The sequence below is a fragment of the Carassius carassius genome, chromosome 11 (genome assembly GCF_963082965.1).
Source record: "Carassius carassius chromosome 11, fCarCar2.1, whole genome shotgun sequence".
In the NCBI taxonomy this organism is placed as follows: domain Eukaryota; kingdom Metazoa; phylum Chordata; class Actinopteri; order Cypriniformes; family Cyprinidae; genus Carassius; species Carassius carassius.
Window position 1 is genome coordinate 21,271,469 of NC_081765.1, and position 16,190 is coordinate 21,287,658.

A 16,190-nucleotide genomic window follows, 5' to 3' on the forward strand; every position below is an offset into this window, starting at 1 on the left:
GGACCTGAAAAAAAATATTTTACTGATTTTTTCTTTTAAATTCAATTCTCTCATATGTATATGTATATAGTATGTAGTGTACCTGTGGCTCAGTGTATAATAACCCTGATCTAAACCTGTTTGACTGACTTCTGTCAAGCACAAAAGATTATAAGATTTTTTAATCTGTTTTGTCCATATAATCAGTTGGTTCCAAAACAAAACTGGGCCCTACTGATTTTTACACACACACACACACACACACACGCACACACACACACACACACACACACACACACACACACACACACACACACACACACACACACACACACACACACACACACACTTTTCATAGAAGAAAAAAAGAAGCCATACAGGTTTGAAAAACATGAGGGTGAGTAAATAATGACATAATTTCCTTTTTTAGGTGAACTACCCCTTTAAGCACATTCAATAAGACCAAAGTGGTATGACAAACATAACAAAGCTCCCTTCACAAGGAATTTCAGAATCACACAAAGAAGCAGCCTCTGCAACGTGATGCTAATTTTGTAATTAGAACAGATGATGCAAGAGTCTGTCTTATCCACTGGAAATCATTCCCATGGACTCATACACGTTGTGATTGATAACGCCGTTCGATACTTTTCATTTTAGAGTCCTAGTCAAAATGACAACTGCCTGCCATTGAACAAAAGCAATCTTCTTAAACGGGACCCTTTACTCAGTATCTGATGGAGATGAATCCCCCCTCCCTCTGCTCTGCCTGGGTTTCACAGTCCCAGGGGGTTATTGATTAGACTTGAATATATTATACCCTCAGTGGAAACATCTGCTGGTAATGTCCGCTCTCTTCTACTTTCCTTAAACCAGCAGTAGTTTATGGAGAATGATAAGGGACACATTTAAGCTGAAAACAATTCAATTTGAAATTGAGTTTGCTTTAGTAATGCGCTGAAGCCTGTGTCTGGGCATCTCGAACCATGAAGGTAATTGTGTTAACCAGCTCAAGTTACAGTATCTGAGACCAAAATGTGGCGCTCACCAAAAAAAAAAAAAAATGCTGGACCAAAAGCACTCCCCCATATGCCAAGAACTGCTGCTGGGCCTTTATCCTCCTAGAGGAAGAATAATAAATAAATAATAAAACAATGCTGTCTGTCTCCTCCATAATCCCTACCACATGTTTGCTTTGATGGTTGTTGGTGGGGGGGGGGGGGGGGCCTTGGGGGTGATGCAGGTCTGCTTTATTATGCTTCCTCATCAAACCAGAGATATTTTTGCCATTATTTTTTACACTCATAACTGTGTAATAGATGTTTTTCTTTAGCCTCTGTTTCTTATTAAGCACTCTCACTTCAGAGTGAGCATAGCAAATGCCTATTTCACACAAGGATGCAGTTTCTATGTTCTTGTGGCTTCAAATATCGCCTGTAACAAATACTCAAGCGTCTGGGGGTGTTTTTTTTTTTAGTGCTGCATGATTGTTGGTGATAGTGTACAGGTCTGTTTCTTTTTTATTTTAATTTTCGATGGATATTAACAAATTCAAGATGTTATTTTTATGATTAGCATTAAGATTATAAACAGGAAGAAAAGACTTTAAAGTTTTTCTCAATGACACAGAAAGACCGTGGGTGGCTACTTCAAAGGGAAATACCTTTCTTTAACGGGCCTTAATGAATCACAGCGTTTAAGAGCCTTGACTCGCTATGCCATCTGGGAAAAAGAAAACAATCTATACCTGTACTAGTGAAGCAGTCTCGTGTCTGTTTATGAGGGACCTATGCTTTTATGTCAATAACACTTTCTCTACACAGGTGGAGCGCTTCCTTTTTATGGTTGAAGGTCCTTTGTTATAGCCAGAATGCATTTATGAGTGGCCTGTATCATGTTTGCAATTAAAATGTAGTATGATTTGTTTTTTGAATAAGAAATCTTTGTCGAAAAGCCTTGCCAGTTGTTTAAAAATTGATTATTGTTTTTGGCAACCGGTGAGACCTTTTTATAACAATGGGCATAGTAAAAAATAACAATCTGCCATTCTGAAATGGCACATGAAAAACTGTTAAATTGTTATTCCCATTCAACAGCTGCCTCAAAAGGTGGAAGATTTTGGCTCTCAAATCAAAGGGACGAGCAAAAGAATGTCTGTTTAGATAAGAGCATTTACAACATACTTCTCTGTCCCAGACAGCAAGCAGTTTCGGCTCAGAACTGGCCCACATCTGGTCCGCGTGAAATCAATGCGGGCCAAATGTGAGCCAGATCTGGGCCAAAACTGCTTGCTGTCTAGGATTGTGCTTGCAAACAAAGATGGATAGGCCAGAAACAAGTCATTTAATTAGCGCTGGAACCCCCGTCTCCAACTCCAGCAGCCTATTACACATTCCAACGGCATCTGCAGGTCCTATTTCACAGGAAGAAAGCAAATCTTCCCTGGCTCGGCTTCATACAGTACATCTATCTTCTTCCATTTAAGAGAAGGTAAATAGCAAAGATGGACAGCTTCATTAGACAGCATCTGTGGAGCAGGCAGGGCGGATTGTCACTTAAATAGTGGGCTTTTACTGGAGGGCTAACCAGCGACCTCAGATCAATTACAGCTGACATTATTGTTTGTTGTGAGCTCTTCCAGGACAGAGGAATAGAGGCAGAATGGGCCCAGGCTCTGCTGAAAATGTAATTTTCCTCCTCTTTTGCTTTCATTCCACAAACAATAAATCACTCAGTTGAAGAGATAATAAAGTGCCAAGTAGGAGCTGGTTTAATTTTTGTCAAGGGAAAGCTTCCTCCCTCACAGGATAGTGCAGGCTGCTAGTGCTTAGAAAGCCAGCTTTCACAAGACAATGGCTACTTCATACTGTCTCTTTTTAACGATCAATGGAATTATCTATCTATCTATCTATCTATCTATCTATCTATCTATCTATCTATCTATCTATCTATCTATCTATCTATCTATCTATCTATCTATCTATCTATCTATCTATCTATCTATCTATCTATCTGTCCGTCAGTCCGTCTGTCCATCTGTCCATCTGTCTGTTTGTCTGTCTGGTATTCATAGTAACAGTAATTTTTGGTTGATGGTTACACCTCTATTAAAATAATTATTTGCCTTCACCCTTCAGAGAGTATGACATTTATATTTCTCTAATTTCTAATGTATTCTCAGGACTCTACTGTAAGCTTGAACTAACACAAATCATCTGAATCTTTACGTCTTGAAATAAGGATAAATTAGTTGCTCAGGTGTCTTAGAATTTCATTGATTTTGTCCTTTTGAAATTAAATCAATAATATGCAAAACAACAAAATAAAGGTGTCTTTATAAAATAAAAAGCTTTATTAAGAAGTTAAATTAATTAATATAGTAAAATGGCCTTGATAATGTCTTGAGTTTTTCTTTCCCTCCAACAAAAGAGGGAAAAAATCAGTTGATGAGCAATGCAACTGTTTCATCATACATCTGGATTCTAGACATCCACAGTTCATCGCCTTCCAGTCTGTCTGAAAAGCCTTAGTGGACCTCTTTTTGTTTGTATCATGTTTTCTTATGCTTTTCAATAGGCCATTATGGCTGAAACATCACTTAAGTATGGCGGAACATGAAAGGAGGTGGGACGGGGGGAGAGAGGGAGAGAGAGATTAGGCCCCTGAGAGCAGTCTGCTACTGTAAGCCTGCAGTCATTCACACATGCAGAGTTCTGCTTTGTGGAAGTCGGTCAACACAACAGACATTCACCACTGGGTTGATAAAGGATGCCCATTTAAATGACAAAAGCAAAGTCATTTCAGACTTTAATACGTTTCTCCTCTCTCTTGTAAATGTTGATTTCCTGAAATCCAGTCAGATCTTCTTGAGCGAATCACAAAGGCATGCCGGCACTCAACCGGCTTTCGAAAGATCTGAAAGGTAGATACGTGCATGAATGCCTCTCTCAATTTGTTGCGATGTGGCGCAGTAAGTATCCTGCAATCACACGCTGACACCGTGGCAGGTTTTAATTGAGTCCGGTCCTGCGAGCGGTAATTGATTCAGACTCGGCACTTGAGGAGAGACGCCTTTACAAGGTGCTGCTTGGCCTATCGTTCTTTAATCTCCGCCTCCTTTTTAATGTTGGGGAATGTGTTTTCCCTGTGCATCTGCTGGTCATCTTTCTTATGGAAATGTACAATGCTTCTCTGAGGAACGGTGTCACACTGAAGCCCCCTTCCCCATCATCCCCCTTTTTTTTCTTTTTCGTTATATTTTTCTAAAGTAGACTGTCTCACAGCCCTTGGCCACTGATATGTTGCACAAAAACAGCTCGCTGGATTATCCCTTTGTGTCTCCTGTTACCTTGAGCCAGGCAATAAAGGGGAAGTGTGGGACAGAGCAGGGGCCGCCCACTCGCTCAATCGGATCCACTTCGAACACTCAAGTTGTCTTTCAAGCACTCGAGTCATGCCTTTGACCGCCTGAGACCAAAATTTCTCTTAGTTACTTTTGATCCTTTAGTTCAAAGTCAGGAGTGGGAGTGAGTGGGTCTTTAGTTCAGGGACACACACCAGTCTGTGACCTTATTTGTGTGCATATGTCCTTTGAAAATGCAGGACAGCTTCCTTTCTACTCATTTAATCACTGTCTAAGAATGTAGCACAGTTCGCCCTTATAGTTATTTATATATATATATATATATATATATATATATGAGTTTAGCAGTACGTTCACATTTTCTCCTGCAGGATCTGGGTTTTCTCATCAAAATACTTTATATGTCTTAATTATTTAAATCCCATGTAGCTATCAAGGACTTGAAAATAAATGACACTATAAATGCACTCTTATACAAGTAATGAAGTTTCTGGCACAAGTACTTGTAATTACCTTGCAAGCATCATGATACACACTTAGTTGTAATTGGCTCGTTTTTGCTCATTTTTACTAATGCCTTTCATGTTTGCCTTATTTTTCCGCAGATATTTTGAATGCATTTACTATTAATGGTAAAATATTTCCATAATTTTTCCCTTTCCCAACATAATAAAGATTAGTTTAAATTTCACAATTATTAGTCTATTATGAGTGTAATGCTATATATTATTAACACCGATATGTATTATTAACAACGAAAGTGAATATTTATGTTTCTAATGACCATAATGGCTTGAAAATGCTAGCTTTAATATATTACAGTATCTAATGTAATGATTATTATTTAATGAATATTTACTCTGCAAGACACAGTGCTTGCACAATAAGTCACATGTGAATAATTCATAGCGTTTCTCTTTTAAATCCTCCTCCCTTCTTCAGCAGTATGCTTTCTTTTCTGTCACACACACGTCTTCTTTTGCACACAACTTAATGCCAGAAATGATTAATTAATCAGCTGCTCTCCTCTCTCATCTACAGGCTTGGAACTGCCGTTTATGATGATGCCCCACCCCCTGATCCCTGTCAGCCTGCCTCCCGCATCCGTCACCATGGCAATGAGTCAGATGAACCACCTCAGCACCATCGCCAATATGGCCGCCGCAGCACAGGGACAGAGTGCCCCATCCCGAATGGTGACATCAGTGATTAAGGTAACACACGGCGCCGTTCTCTCATTGTGTCGTGCACATCTCTCATCAGCCATTGAGGGGAGGTGGAGGGGGCTGGGTGGTGCGTGATCCGTGCTTTCATACGGCATTGCAGGGAGCAGTCAGTCAGACAATAGCCTGGGAAAGAAAGCAAGGAAAGGATGCAGAAGGGGTGGGGGAGGCAGTGTCTCAAAAAAACAAAACAAAAAATCACTGCCGCTTGTGTGTACGTGGAAGTGTGTTGCTGAAAAGAGTGTGTAATGTAATGGCCACCCTGGCTGTGTCTGTTTTTCCTGTTGGCTGTGCAGGAACGGGTCCCCGACAGTCCCTCCCCTGTTCCCTCTCTGGAAGACGGCAGGAGGCCGGGGAGCCGTCCCTCATCCCAGCGCAGCAGCAGCGTCTCCAGCTCTCCCGCACACACGGAGAGCTCCTCCGACAGAATGCGTATGTTCACCTCATAAATCTCTCTCCCACTCTCTTTGTCTCTCAATTTCTCTCCCTCATCTCTTCCAGTGTCTCCACACACTGGCGCAAGCGTGTTCAAGAGCTACTAAATACCACACTAAAAATGCCTCTTGTTAATGTGCGTCCCTCCCCGCTTTCTGTTGTTTTCAACAGATGGCAAAAAAAGATATTAGTTGTCTTTTTTAATCTTAAGTTTCGATCTGGTTCATGATGTGCAAAGACAGACCTCAAATGTCTTCATCATTTGCAATGTCATAAAATAAAAACAATGTATTTAATCACTTGAGAGAGCCTGCATGTATGTTTCTCGTCATCTCTGAAATATGCTACTATTTTGTATGATGTTATTCTGGGAGCAGTATCTTAACAAGTAACTCTTTGTTTTAATTCAAAACTCATTTGAGGTCTAAAAACTGCATTGAAAATATGGGATTTGTACCTAGAAATTAGAATTAAAGAAATTTAATATTTATGATGCAAAATAAATAAAACTTTTATGCATATTAATAAGACTATGCTCAATTTCTAAGCCACAAGTCAAATTTAAATTAAATTAAAGTTTATGCGTTTCCAGTACTACTGTCATTGAAGCAAACCCCATTGTTTAATTAGTAAGAGAACTCTTTACTTTTTTGCTTTTTTGTTTTGAATAATGCTAATAATATAATTTGTAGTGAAGACATTTTATTAAAAAATACTTTTAGTAGGGGGTTCAGACGATCACATTTTTTTGTAAAGTGGCATTTATTTATAAACACAGTTTTTTTTTTCTCATCTCAGATGTTATAGAGAATTGCACTGAGAATTTGCACGCGCCAGACAGAGTGGCAAATGTGATTTTGATTGCCTGGTGCATTGATTTGGAGATGAGGTACACCACAAGTCACAAACAGTTGAGAGCCAAGGACGTATTCACCTTCTCTAGCCACTGGATGACGAGGGCTCTTTTCAACTGAAATCATTATTTATCACTCAAGGTGTTTTGTGTTGACGATTGAGAGTGTGTGGAGATGGGAATAATGTGTCTCTGTGTTCTCTCAAAGCTGTGCATCAGAATGGACTGTCAATGAACCAGGCGTTACTGGGCCTGTCTCCCAGCATCTTACCTGGGCCTAAAGAGGGCGATCTGGCTACTCATGACATCAGCCACGAGGCCAAGAGAATGCACCTGGAGAAAGGTCAGAGTTCAGTACATTACAAAAAAATGTTTGAGAAATACTTTTGAGTGTGACACTGCTGTGCATGAAATCATGTTTCTGTGATACTCAAAACAATCTCTCCCTGGTACCGCCATATGGTAACGTGATGTTTTTTTTTTTTTTAAGGAAATAAATGAATACTTTAATTAATACAGGCAAGGATGCATAGAAATATCCAAAAGTAACATAAATCTTTTGTAACATTGTAAATGTCTTCGCTATTTAAAACAAATTGTTCTTTTGAACTTTCTTTTCATCAATGAATCCTGAAAAAACATTATTCCCATTTCCACAAAAATATTAAGCTGCACAATTGTTTTTAACACTGATGTTCAGCTTTGCCATCGCAGGAATAAATTATTTTTAAAATATATTCAAATACTTTTTTTTTATGTAATACTATTTCACAATATTACTGAACAATTAATGCTACAATTAATAATATTTCACAATATTACTGAACAATCTCACAAAGGTATGAACAGAAATAAATGAATAAATGTGTGGAGCGTCCTTTTAAAAATATGTACAATTTAAACATTGATTATAATTATCAGATGCCTTTTTACTAAAATTCATCCAAACAAATCTATCCAGCTTTTGAATAGAAAGTTGAAGAAAGCTTAGCATTTGACAAATGTAGTATATACTTTTAACTATTTACTTTGGTCTGGCAAAAAAAAATAAAAAATCTGTCCTTTCATACCCTTTCCATTAAACACAAATTGAAGCAAATAATAGATATGAGAATTCTCTCCAGGCAGAAGGCAGGTCTGGGGAAGTGTAAGAGAAGGTGATAATGACATTAAAACCACGGTGGAAATTACTGGGCTGCACATCTCCTGCTGGATCTGCCCGGAGAGGAGGCGCTGTGTAGGTCTATCTCATAGACCAAGCAAGCCTGTGAATCAAAGTAATTAGCATGATTATATGAATTTACAGGTCAGACCTTAGGTGTGATGGGCGGGGGGGTGGAGATGAGGTGTTCGTGTGGGTCTTTGGGGGATTGATGTGTGATGTCAACATGTTTTGTTCAGTCTCAATCTAATGTTTTTAGTGACTGATTGTGTGCTGTACAGTATGTCTGGATTGACGCCACTGATATCTTGGTCTGTTCGTGATAACATTATCAAAACACTTGTGTTTCTGCAGAACATTTTTTTCTTGTTGTTCCCCAATAGTGATGTGGGGATGAATCTGTCTAATCCCCCAGCACGCCATGGTTTCACCATACCCTTTAGATATCAATTGAGCTAGATTGGTCCTGACTTCCTCAGACTGAGTGAAAATCCACATTGTCTATCTACATCGCCGCTGCATTATCATTCAGACGATTGGCATGCTTAATATGTCACTCCTCTTGATTAGAATCCAAAGCTCTCTAATGTGTGCAGCAAAGGTCTCGGGCTGTGGAAAACATTTTTATAAAATAATCCATTAATGCAGAGGAGTGCAACTAAATTAGTTACCAATTTGCTGAGCATGAATTAATGAACAGAGCTTCTCCTGGCTCCCAGAGTTGTAATTTTCATAATAACCTCAGACCTTTATTTGGCAGGTTGTTTAGTTTTTTCGTTTGAAGGTTTTCATTAGTCTAATGAGGACTGTGCAAGGGCGAGCAGTCAGCACAATTTACATGAGGAAGCTATCATAATAAATGAGGCAATTTGAATAACATGCACAGGTTTATGCCGCGAGATGAGAGAGATCGTGGTGCCGGATCTGGAGGTAACCAATACATTAGACCAACTAATAACCAAAGTAATCCCAATAAAAGCTTTAAGTGAAGGGAATAAAATTAATGATAGATATATTGAACTGTAATGATATGATACATGATGCATTAGATTAATAAAATAAATGTGCTCAATGGTTAAAGAGGAGGGGCTCGTCTGGCTTGGCCTGCTTTTGTTTATGGCACCCTTTTTAATTAGGGTTGTTCATTGGATCAGTTTGTTAAGACAAATGAGATTACATTCCAATGGTTTAATGATATTTCTCCACTTGTTTGGTCTTTACGGTCGTGGCAGAGTGTTAAATTAATGCCACGGCGTGCACTTTCACTTCAGTGCAAAATATTACGTTTGAGGTGTCGACGTCACCTGTATCCAAGCAGGCTAATGGTAGTAGATGAGTTCGGGACAGTCTTTGTGTCTTGTCCATTTAGATAATCATTTCACTTTTTGAAAGAGTACTGTTGTGATATTTCTTTAATGCAAAAGTTCAGTATACAAGACATTCATGTTAAGTAGCTTACATTTTAGACACAATATTGACTTTTACTTATGTATTTTTGTTTTGCCAATGGAAAATAGTTCCAAACAAAATCAAAACTGAATTGATGCTTGTATTTAGGCAATGCACAGTACTGATGTTATGTTTCTAAATCAATCAGAAATGAATAAATCTGTTTCAGTACATGAATAAATGACAACAACAGTTAACAAAAATCAATATAAAGTAGCTTTATTTTTAGACACAATATAGTTGTACTCTGTGCAATATTGAGTAAATGATTCAATGACTCACACAATTGTTTTGTTTGTTGCTATGGATGAAGCAATACTGAGTAAATGATTGACTTGCTCATTTGTTTTGTTAATATATGTCTGTGTGTTTGAACAAATCAATTTAGTGAATGATTCAATAACGCACTCTTAGACTGAATTAATCAGTGTTTTTCAAAGTAGCGGTTAAGTTGAATGATTTGACTTATTAAGAAAGACATTTTTCAATGTTATAATACCACGATGCTATCACTCTGGGTTAATAAAAAAAAAATTCTATAAAATAATACATCATTGCTGTACAGTCATGGACTTCCGTTCATTTTAGTATTCCTTATTTGGTCAGTTTCCGTTCCTTATTTAGTTAATTGATTACTCCCCACCTGTTTCCATTCCTCTCATTACTTTCCTTGTGTTTAATCCAGTTTGTCTGCTATTATTCTACGTTATGTTTGATCGTTTAATGTTTGAAGATGATCTGTGTTTGGTTGTGCCCCTGTTCTTCTGTGGATCATTAAAATAACTCTTTATTCTTCCTCGTGCGATTATCTACATACCAGCACGTTTGTAACAATATGGTGTTCTTTATTTCTGTTCTTTTTTGCCAGCATTTCTCTGTCAGTAGAAGTAGACAGATTTAAGTGGCACCTCACCTTGAAGTGAAGCAAAAAGGCGAACGGTTCGCTCACATTTATTATAAAGTCTGGACTAATTGAATTACAACACAAAAGGAATCTGTCAGAATTGTTTTTGACAGGCCTCGCTCTTGTGAAACAGCAGGTAGTTGACAAACAAGGAAATTTGAAAGGCTCTAAAGCCTTTGGCACTAAACTCATTTTGGACATCAAACATTTAACATGGTTCCTCTCCTTGGGGGAGCCGCTCGTGAATATATCCACATATGGGGGGGAGCTGTAGCTTAGCTTCGCACAATAACAACACTAGAAAAGTAATTTATGGGATAATAACTGCAAACAGTTTCTGTTGCCCAAAGGAATGGTAGACTTATTTTTACCAAATGAGAGCTGCTCACATAAATTATTCTTGTATTATTGATCATCACAGATGAGTCACATTTGATGACACTGATGATTGGCGATGTGATGTTGATGCACCATGGCATGTATTTAGTTATGCAAAATTTGATTTGTGTACTTTATTGTAACACATTTTGTAATAATGATTCAAATTGTGCTTACAAAAAAGGAAAAATCTACTTTGGCTGATCACAAAATATTTTTTTCTTTTCTTTTTGTTTCTATGAAGTCGACATAAAGCATCACTTCTTGTTGAGTATTGCTACAAATAATCTTGATGAGTGTATATATGATTACCCTTTCCCCTTTTTGTAGTTACCATGTTATTCAAATTCCTAAATGACCGCGTCCTCATCACAGGCATATTGTGAAACTTTGAAATAACACCCTACCATAACCGAGTCTCCCTATTGACAGTACATCATGACTTTGGTTATGCGAGTGATTGATGCATACACCCCCTCCTCTGAATTCAGCATTCAATGTTCGTGGAATAAACAGATCTGATTTGGCCAAACAGACAAGTGCAGGGATGCAGTCAAATGAATAATGGAGCATGGCAGCCGCAGTATCACTCCAATAATTTGCCAGCTGGTCAGTGAATGGCAAAGCATGTGTTAGCCATTATATGACTTCATCATAATCTACCTCATCCCCAAAAACATCAAAAGACATGAAAATAAAAGTTCTTTGCTTTTAAAAACTCATATCAAAGAGAAAAAGGGAATAATTAAACAACATTGTGGTGTATAAAAACCATGTTTTCATTCTTTTATAGTTAGTCTAATTGCATGTAACATTGCATTTGTGTATTGTAACTTGCAGATGTACTAACATTATAAGATTTTTCAAGTTTCCTGACATTAAATTTAATAGATGTGAAGAGAGTGGCAAATTGTGCGTTTTTTTTTTTTTTTTTTCTGGCAGAACTAGATATTGTTCTTGCAGTGCAAGAATGGAAATTCATTAGATTGCTTTGCTGATGTAATTGTCTTCTTCACAAACCCCAAGGAAAGAGGCTTTATTTCACCGAGAGCGTAACACTTGAGAAATAATCTGGCTAATTTCACTTAGCGTACTGCAGGAAATTTTACAAATCCTGTGGACCTTTTAAGCAAAGTAAACATGATGCTTGATTAATACTGTATCAAATAACATGTTAAAAGGCATGATTATGGAAAAGGGAGATGTTCCCCACTATATTTGACTGTAAATACAGAAATTTTAAAGTAAGGAATAAAGTTGAATTGTTAGATTTGATACAGGAGGGAGATGTAAAGTCATAGTTACAAGAAATAAATTCAAAGTGTTCTTTTTATTGATTTTTTTTATTATGTTCTGTGGCAGGAACATTAACTTTAAAAGGTTATTTAAAAGGTAGGAATTTAAAAGGTAGTATTACAAATTACTTCCTAATTCACTTTTGATTGACTGCATAACAATCATTATTTGTAATGTATTACACTGATTTTTGTTAATACATGCAGGTGTCTGAAACCAGAAAGCAGAAACCAGAAGTCAAAACTATTGAGCGAGGAATACGGTTGCCATTCTGGCAGTTTTATCACCACCATCTTGCATCGTTATTGAGACATTGTTTTTTTGCTTAGCAAACGTGTTACTTATAACACACCTCTGGTTCTCTAACCTCATGTCAGATCACAGTAAACTTGCAAACTTTCCTTTCATCAGACATACTTGTTTTCCAAGCATGTTTTCTATCACCTTTTTAAGTGTCTTTGTGGTTCTGGCTTCAAAAGTGAAACGGACTGAGGCTTGTGCTGACTTGACCGACTTTTCTTAAGACAAAAGGCTGGATCATTAGCCATGGGGATCTGAAATGTGATTTGGCAGACACTCATGGTGTATGATCAAACAACTTGTCAGTGTGTTCCGTCGAAATGAAGGGGTGGAAAAAGAAAGAAAGAAAAAATTCAATAGAGGATCAATCAAGTTTGCGAACAGCGAAACAAATAGTGCTGATGATGCAAATGTGGGCCGTCCCTCCAGGACACGGCGCTTCATTTGGATATTTGTTCTCCCTCATGAATGTTCCATTACGTGATACCATGGACTGCTAATCACATTCCACAAGAAAGACAGTGCTTTTAGGAATGTTGAAAAGCAAGAGGTTCTTTCTAATCTTTGAAATACCTTAAAAGTGACAGAATGCTTTCTCCTGCCAGGATGTAAGGCTCAGATAGAGACATAAATATGCTGTGGTCAGCTAAGAGTATCTCACGAACAGAGAGGCAAATTTAATAATGTATTATTATTCACTAGAGAAGGTGAAATCTCCTTGTCCATCACAACATGCCAGGGCCGTTTTATGTTACCCTTCATTTCAAAGGGAGAAATGTGCTGCACCTGCTCTGAGAAAAATAAAAAGATGCAGCTCTTGGCCAAGAGGGTAAGGGCTTTGTTTTTTGACTAGTTCCACTGTTTTCCATTCTCTCAGTTTGCAAGGGACTTTCTTTTTGTTTTGCTCTAGAAGGGCAATTACAATGAACGTGGTTCCATATGCAGCACATACAGTCTCTTTGTGAATTCTAAGTACATATCAGAGCATCTGCCCTTAACGATATGCACACTGCTGTGAACAAATGTATAATTTGTTTGCCCTTGGACAAATTAAATTTAACAATTAGCAATGTCGTTTCTGCTAATTTGTGATTCAAAATGCGAAAAGCTTAAGAACAAATGTTGTGTTAAGGAAAAACTGACTTCTTATGACCCAGACATCCTAGACATAACAATTAAATACCTCAGAGATCATTGTTTTCTGTGCACAGTTTTGTTTTGTAAACAGCATGTTTTGAGGCTGATATACCAGACGTAACAATTAAAACGGATGTTTTGCTGACTTAAAAACACAGATTCCACTTTGTAGTTTAATCAAAACCCCTTTGAATTGGATAATTCATCCCAAAATGAAAATTCAGTTTTGTTGTTTGGAGCCCACTCACTTTCAAAACTTCTTCTCATGCAGATTTGGAATGACACAAGAGTGTTATAAATTCATTTTTAGGTGAACTTTAATGTCACATTGGAGTTCTCACACCGTAGAGTTGCTCTCTTATTAAGCTGCTGAGTTTAGGGCAAAGTGTGACAAATGTTAAAATTTCACTGTTCCGTAATTATCAACGGATACTTAGGGCTGTTATATCCTTTGACTGTGGACAAAATCGCTCCTAATAAAAGAGAATTGGCAGTGAAAAACGGTGGGAAGACTAATTCTCTTCTCTCTCACATTTGAAAGCTCACTTAAGTGTTCCAGTCACCTTGACTTGGCAGCCACAGACCCGGAGTTGCTGTTGCTTTTCCCGCCTAACCCCGGCCTGTCAATTAGGTGTTTAAAAATTAATCTCTTTAACTGGAAATACCATGCCAGCTTTCTTCCATCTGTAAATGGAGTGTTATTAATTCAAGCTGCGCAAAGCCAGTGTTATGAATAATGTTATCAAAACAGATTTCCACACGTTTAACACATCACCCGCTTTTAAAAATCCTAAGTATTTTTATATAGCTGTGAACCAGATGCATATGGATTTGCATCCATTTTCTTCTGCTCATGAGGGCATGAGAGACAGAGAGAGAGGGCGTCAGACGGGGGGCTCCTAAGCTCTGCTTTTTAAAAAGTTTCCATTTACATTTCTTTTTGTCTTTCATCTTCGTTCTCCTAAAGCGGCTCAGAACATAGAGCTTGGATTAGTGCCAGAGTCAATTGTCGCCCCAAACATCCTCATTCCCTGTAGGATTGCTGCGAATCACATTAATATGTCCGCCTGTATTCGATGGAACCCACTCCACTGTGATCAGACTGCAGACTATCTTCCATTTCTCAGTGTTCGAGTGCTTGTTCTATCAAAGCGTTTTGATTATGTCTGTTTTTTTACTCCTTGTTTGAATTTCTAATGTCATTGTGTGTAAAATGTGGAAGGCATTTACATATTGGCACCAAAACACATTTGTTTCCATGTAAGAACCCCGATGATTGCATTCTTGAAAGATGTAGCAAATTCAACCAGATGTGAGCTGAGGACAATTCCAGTTAACAAAAATAAATAAAGCCATCCCCACATACTCATCCCTAGAGATGATTAGCACTAAATTGTACAGGAGGCTTGAGTGTGATTGTAGTAACCTAGCTTTCAGCTGTGCACCAGTAAGCATTCAATGATCAGTAAATCTGGCCTGATTCCTCCTGTAATGCATGCTAATAATGATTGTCACCCCCAAAATAGACTGTAAACAATACAATCCACTACATATGTGTCCTTGAATATATTTGCTTTCCAAATGCATTTAATTCAAAGGCATTTGAGAGTATTAGTTACTCAAACTTCTTTACCTTTATTAATTGGGTTATGCAATCCTCTCTCACCAATACTCATCAACCTTTGAGGGGTATCTGTTTGTGACAATGGTTGTCATTGTATGGAGAGTTCAGTCTTCCTGTAGGATGCTCACTTAAAGGACCAAAAGAAGTGTAGGGTGCTTTTTAATACAGTCATCACAGGCAGTCAAGCCTTTAATCCTCAGTGGTCCAATAATGACATCCCCTCTGCATTTATTACTTGGAAGAGCATGGAAAAACGCTGACTTTGAACAAATGAACACTCTGACCTTTTGCAATAAATATGACAAGGGCCATATAAAAAGACAAGATATCTTCTTCTGCTGAGGTTTGCATCAGAAACTTTGCATTGTCGCTGCTGTATGGCCCACCACCTGAAAACAAGATGTTTGTGACAATACTGAACATGGAATCACGTGTTCAATGTTTTTTTCAAATGTTTTTTTTATTTTTTTTATTTTTATTTTTATTTATATATACAATGAAAGTCAATAGGATCCAATATTGTTTTGTCAAAAAGTAAAAATTTAATCGATAAGCTACAAAATGTAGATTTTGACAATATCAGCAACTGTGTAAATAATGCATAAAAATGCAGTCTAATGATGTAGCAGTAGCATGTCATATTGAGAACAATGCAAATGGTTTTGAAACACAAAACCACAGGTCTATTTAAACTTTTCATAAAAAAAAAAAACAAAAAAAAAAAACATTAATCTGGCTCTCTTGTTATGATTATTGGAGTATATATGTATAATGATAGTATAATGATAGAAAAGTATAATGATAGAAAAGCTGATAAGTTGATCTCAGATAAGTTGTTAGATCTTTAGAGAGATCTCTTTTTCATTATTTATTTGATCTAAGATTCATTTTGTGCACTGTGAATGTGTCTTAAAAATGGTTGCTACAGTTAGCTGCAACCACACAAGGCCTTTTTTTACCTGCTCACCATAAAGCATGCTTTTGTTTTTATCCCTGACCATGTGTGACAGTTAAGGATTTATGAAGATTTCCTCCCCTTTGTCTGCCCATCTGTGCGGCTGTCTTCAGCGTGGCCTTGAGAATATGT

General features: G+C 37.6%; 1 protein-coding gene across 10 annotated transcripts in view; it reads left to right on the forward strand.

Annotated features, from left to right (window-relative positions):
- Positions 1–16,190, forward strand: part of LOC132153008 (dachshund homolog 1-like) — a 114,836-nt gene that overhangs the window by 79,878 nt on the left and 18,768 nt on the right. For all 10 annotated transcript variants that reach the window (XM_059562090.1, XM_059562089.1, XM_059562097.1 and 7 more), the window contains exons 4-6: positions 5,384–5,556; positions 5,862–5,997; positions 7,062–7,196. In XM_059562090.1, coding sequence (XP_059418073.1) covers positions 5,384–5,556; positions 5,862–5,997; positions 7,062–7,196 — 444 coding nt within the window. The remainder of the gene's footprint in view (positions 1–5,383; positions 5,557–5,861; positions 5,998–7,061; positions 7,197–16,190) is intronic.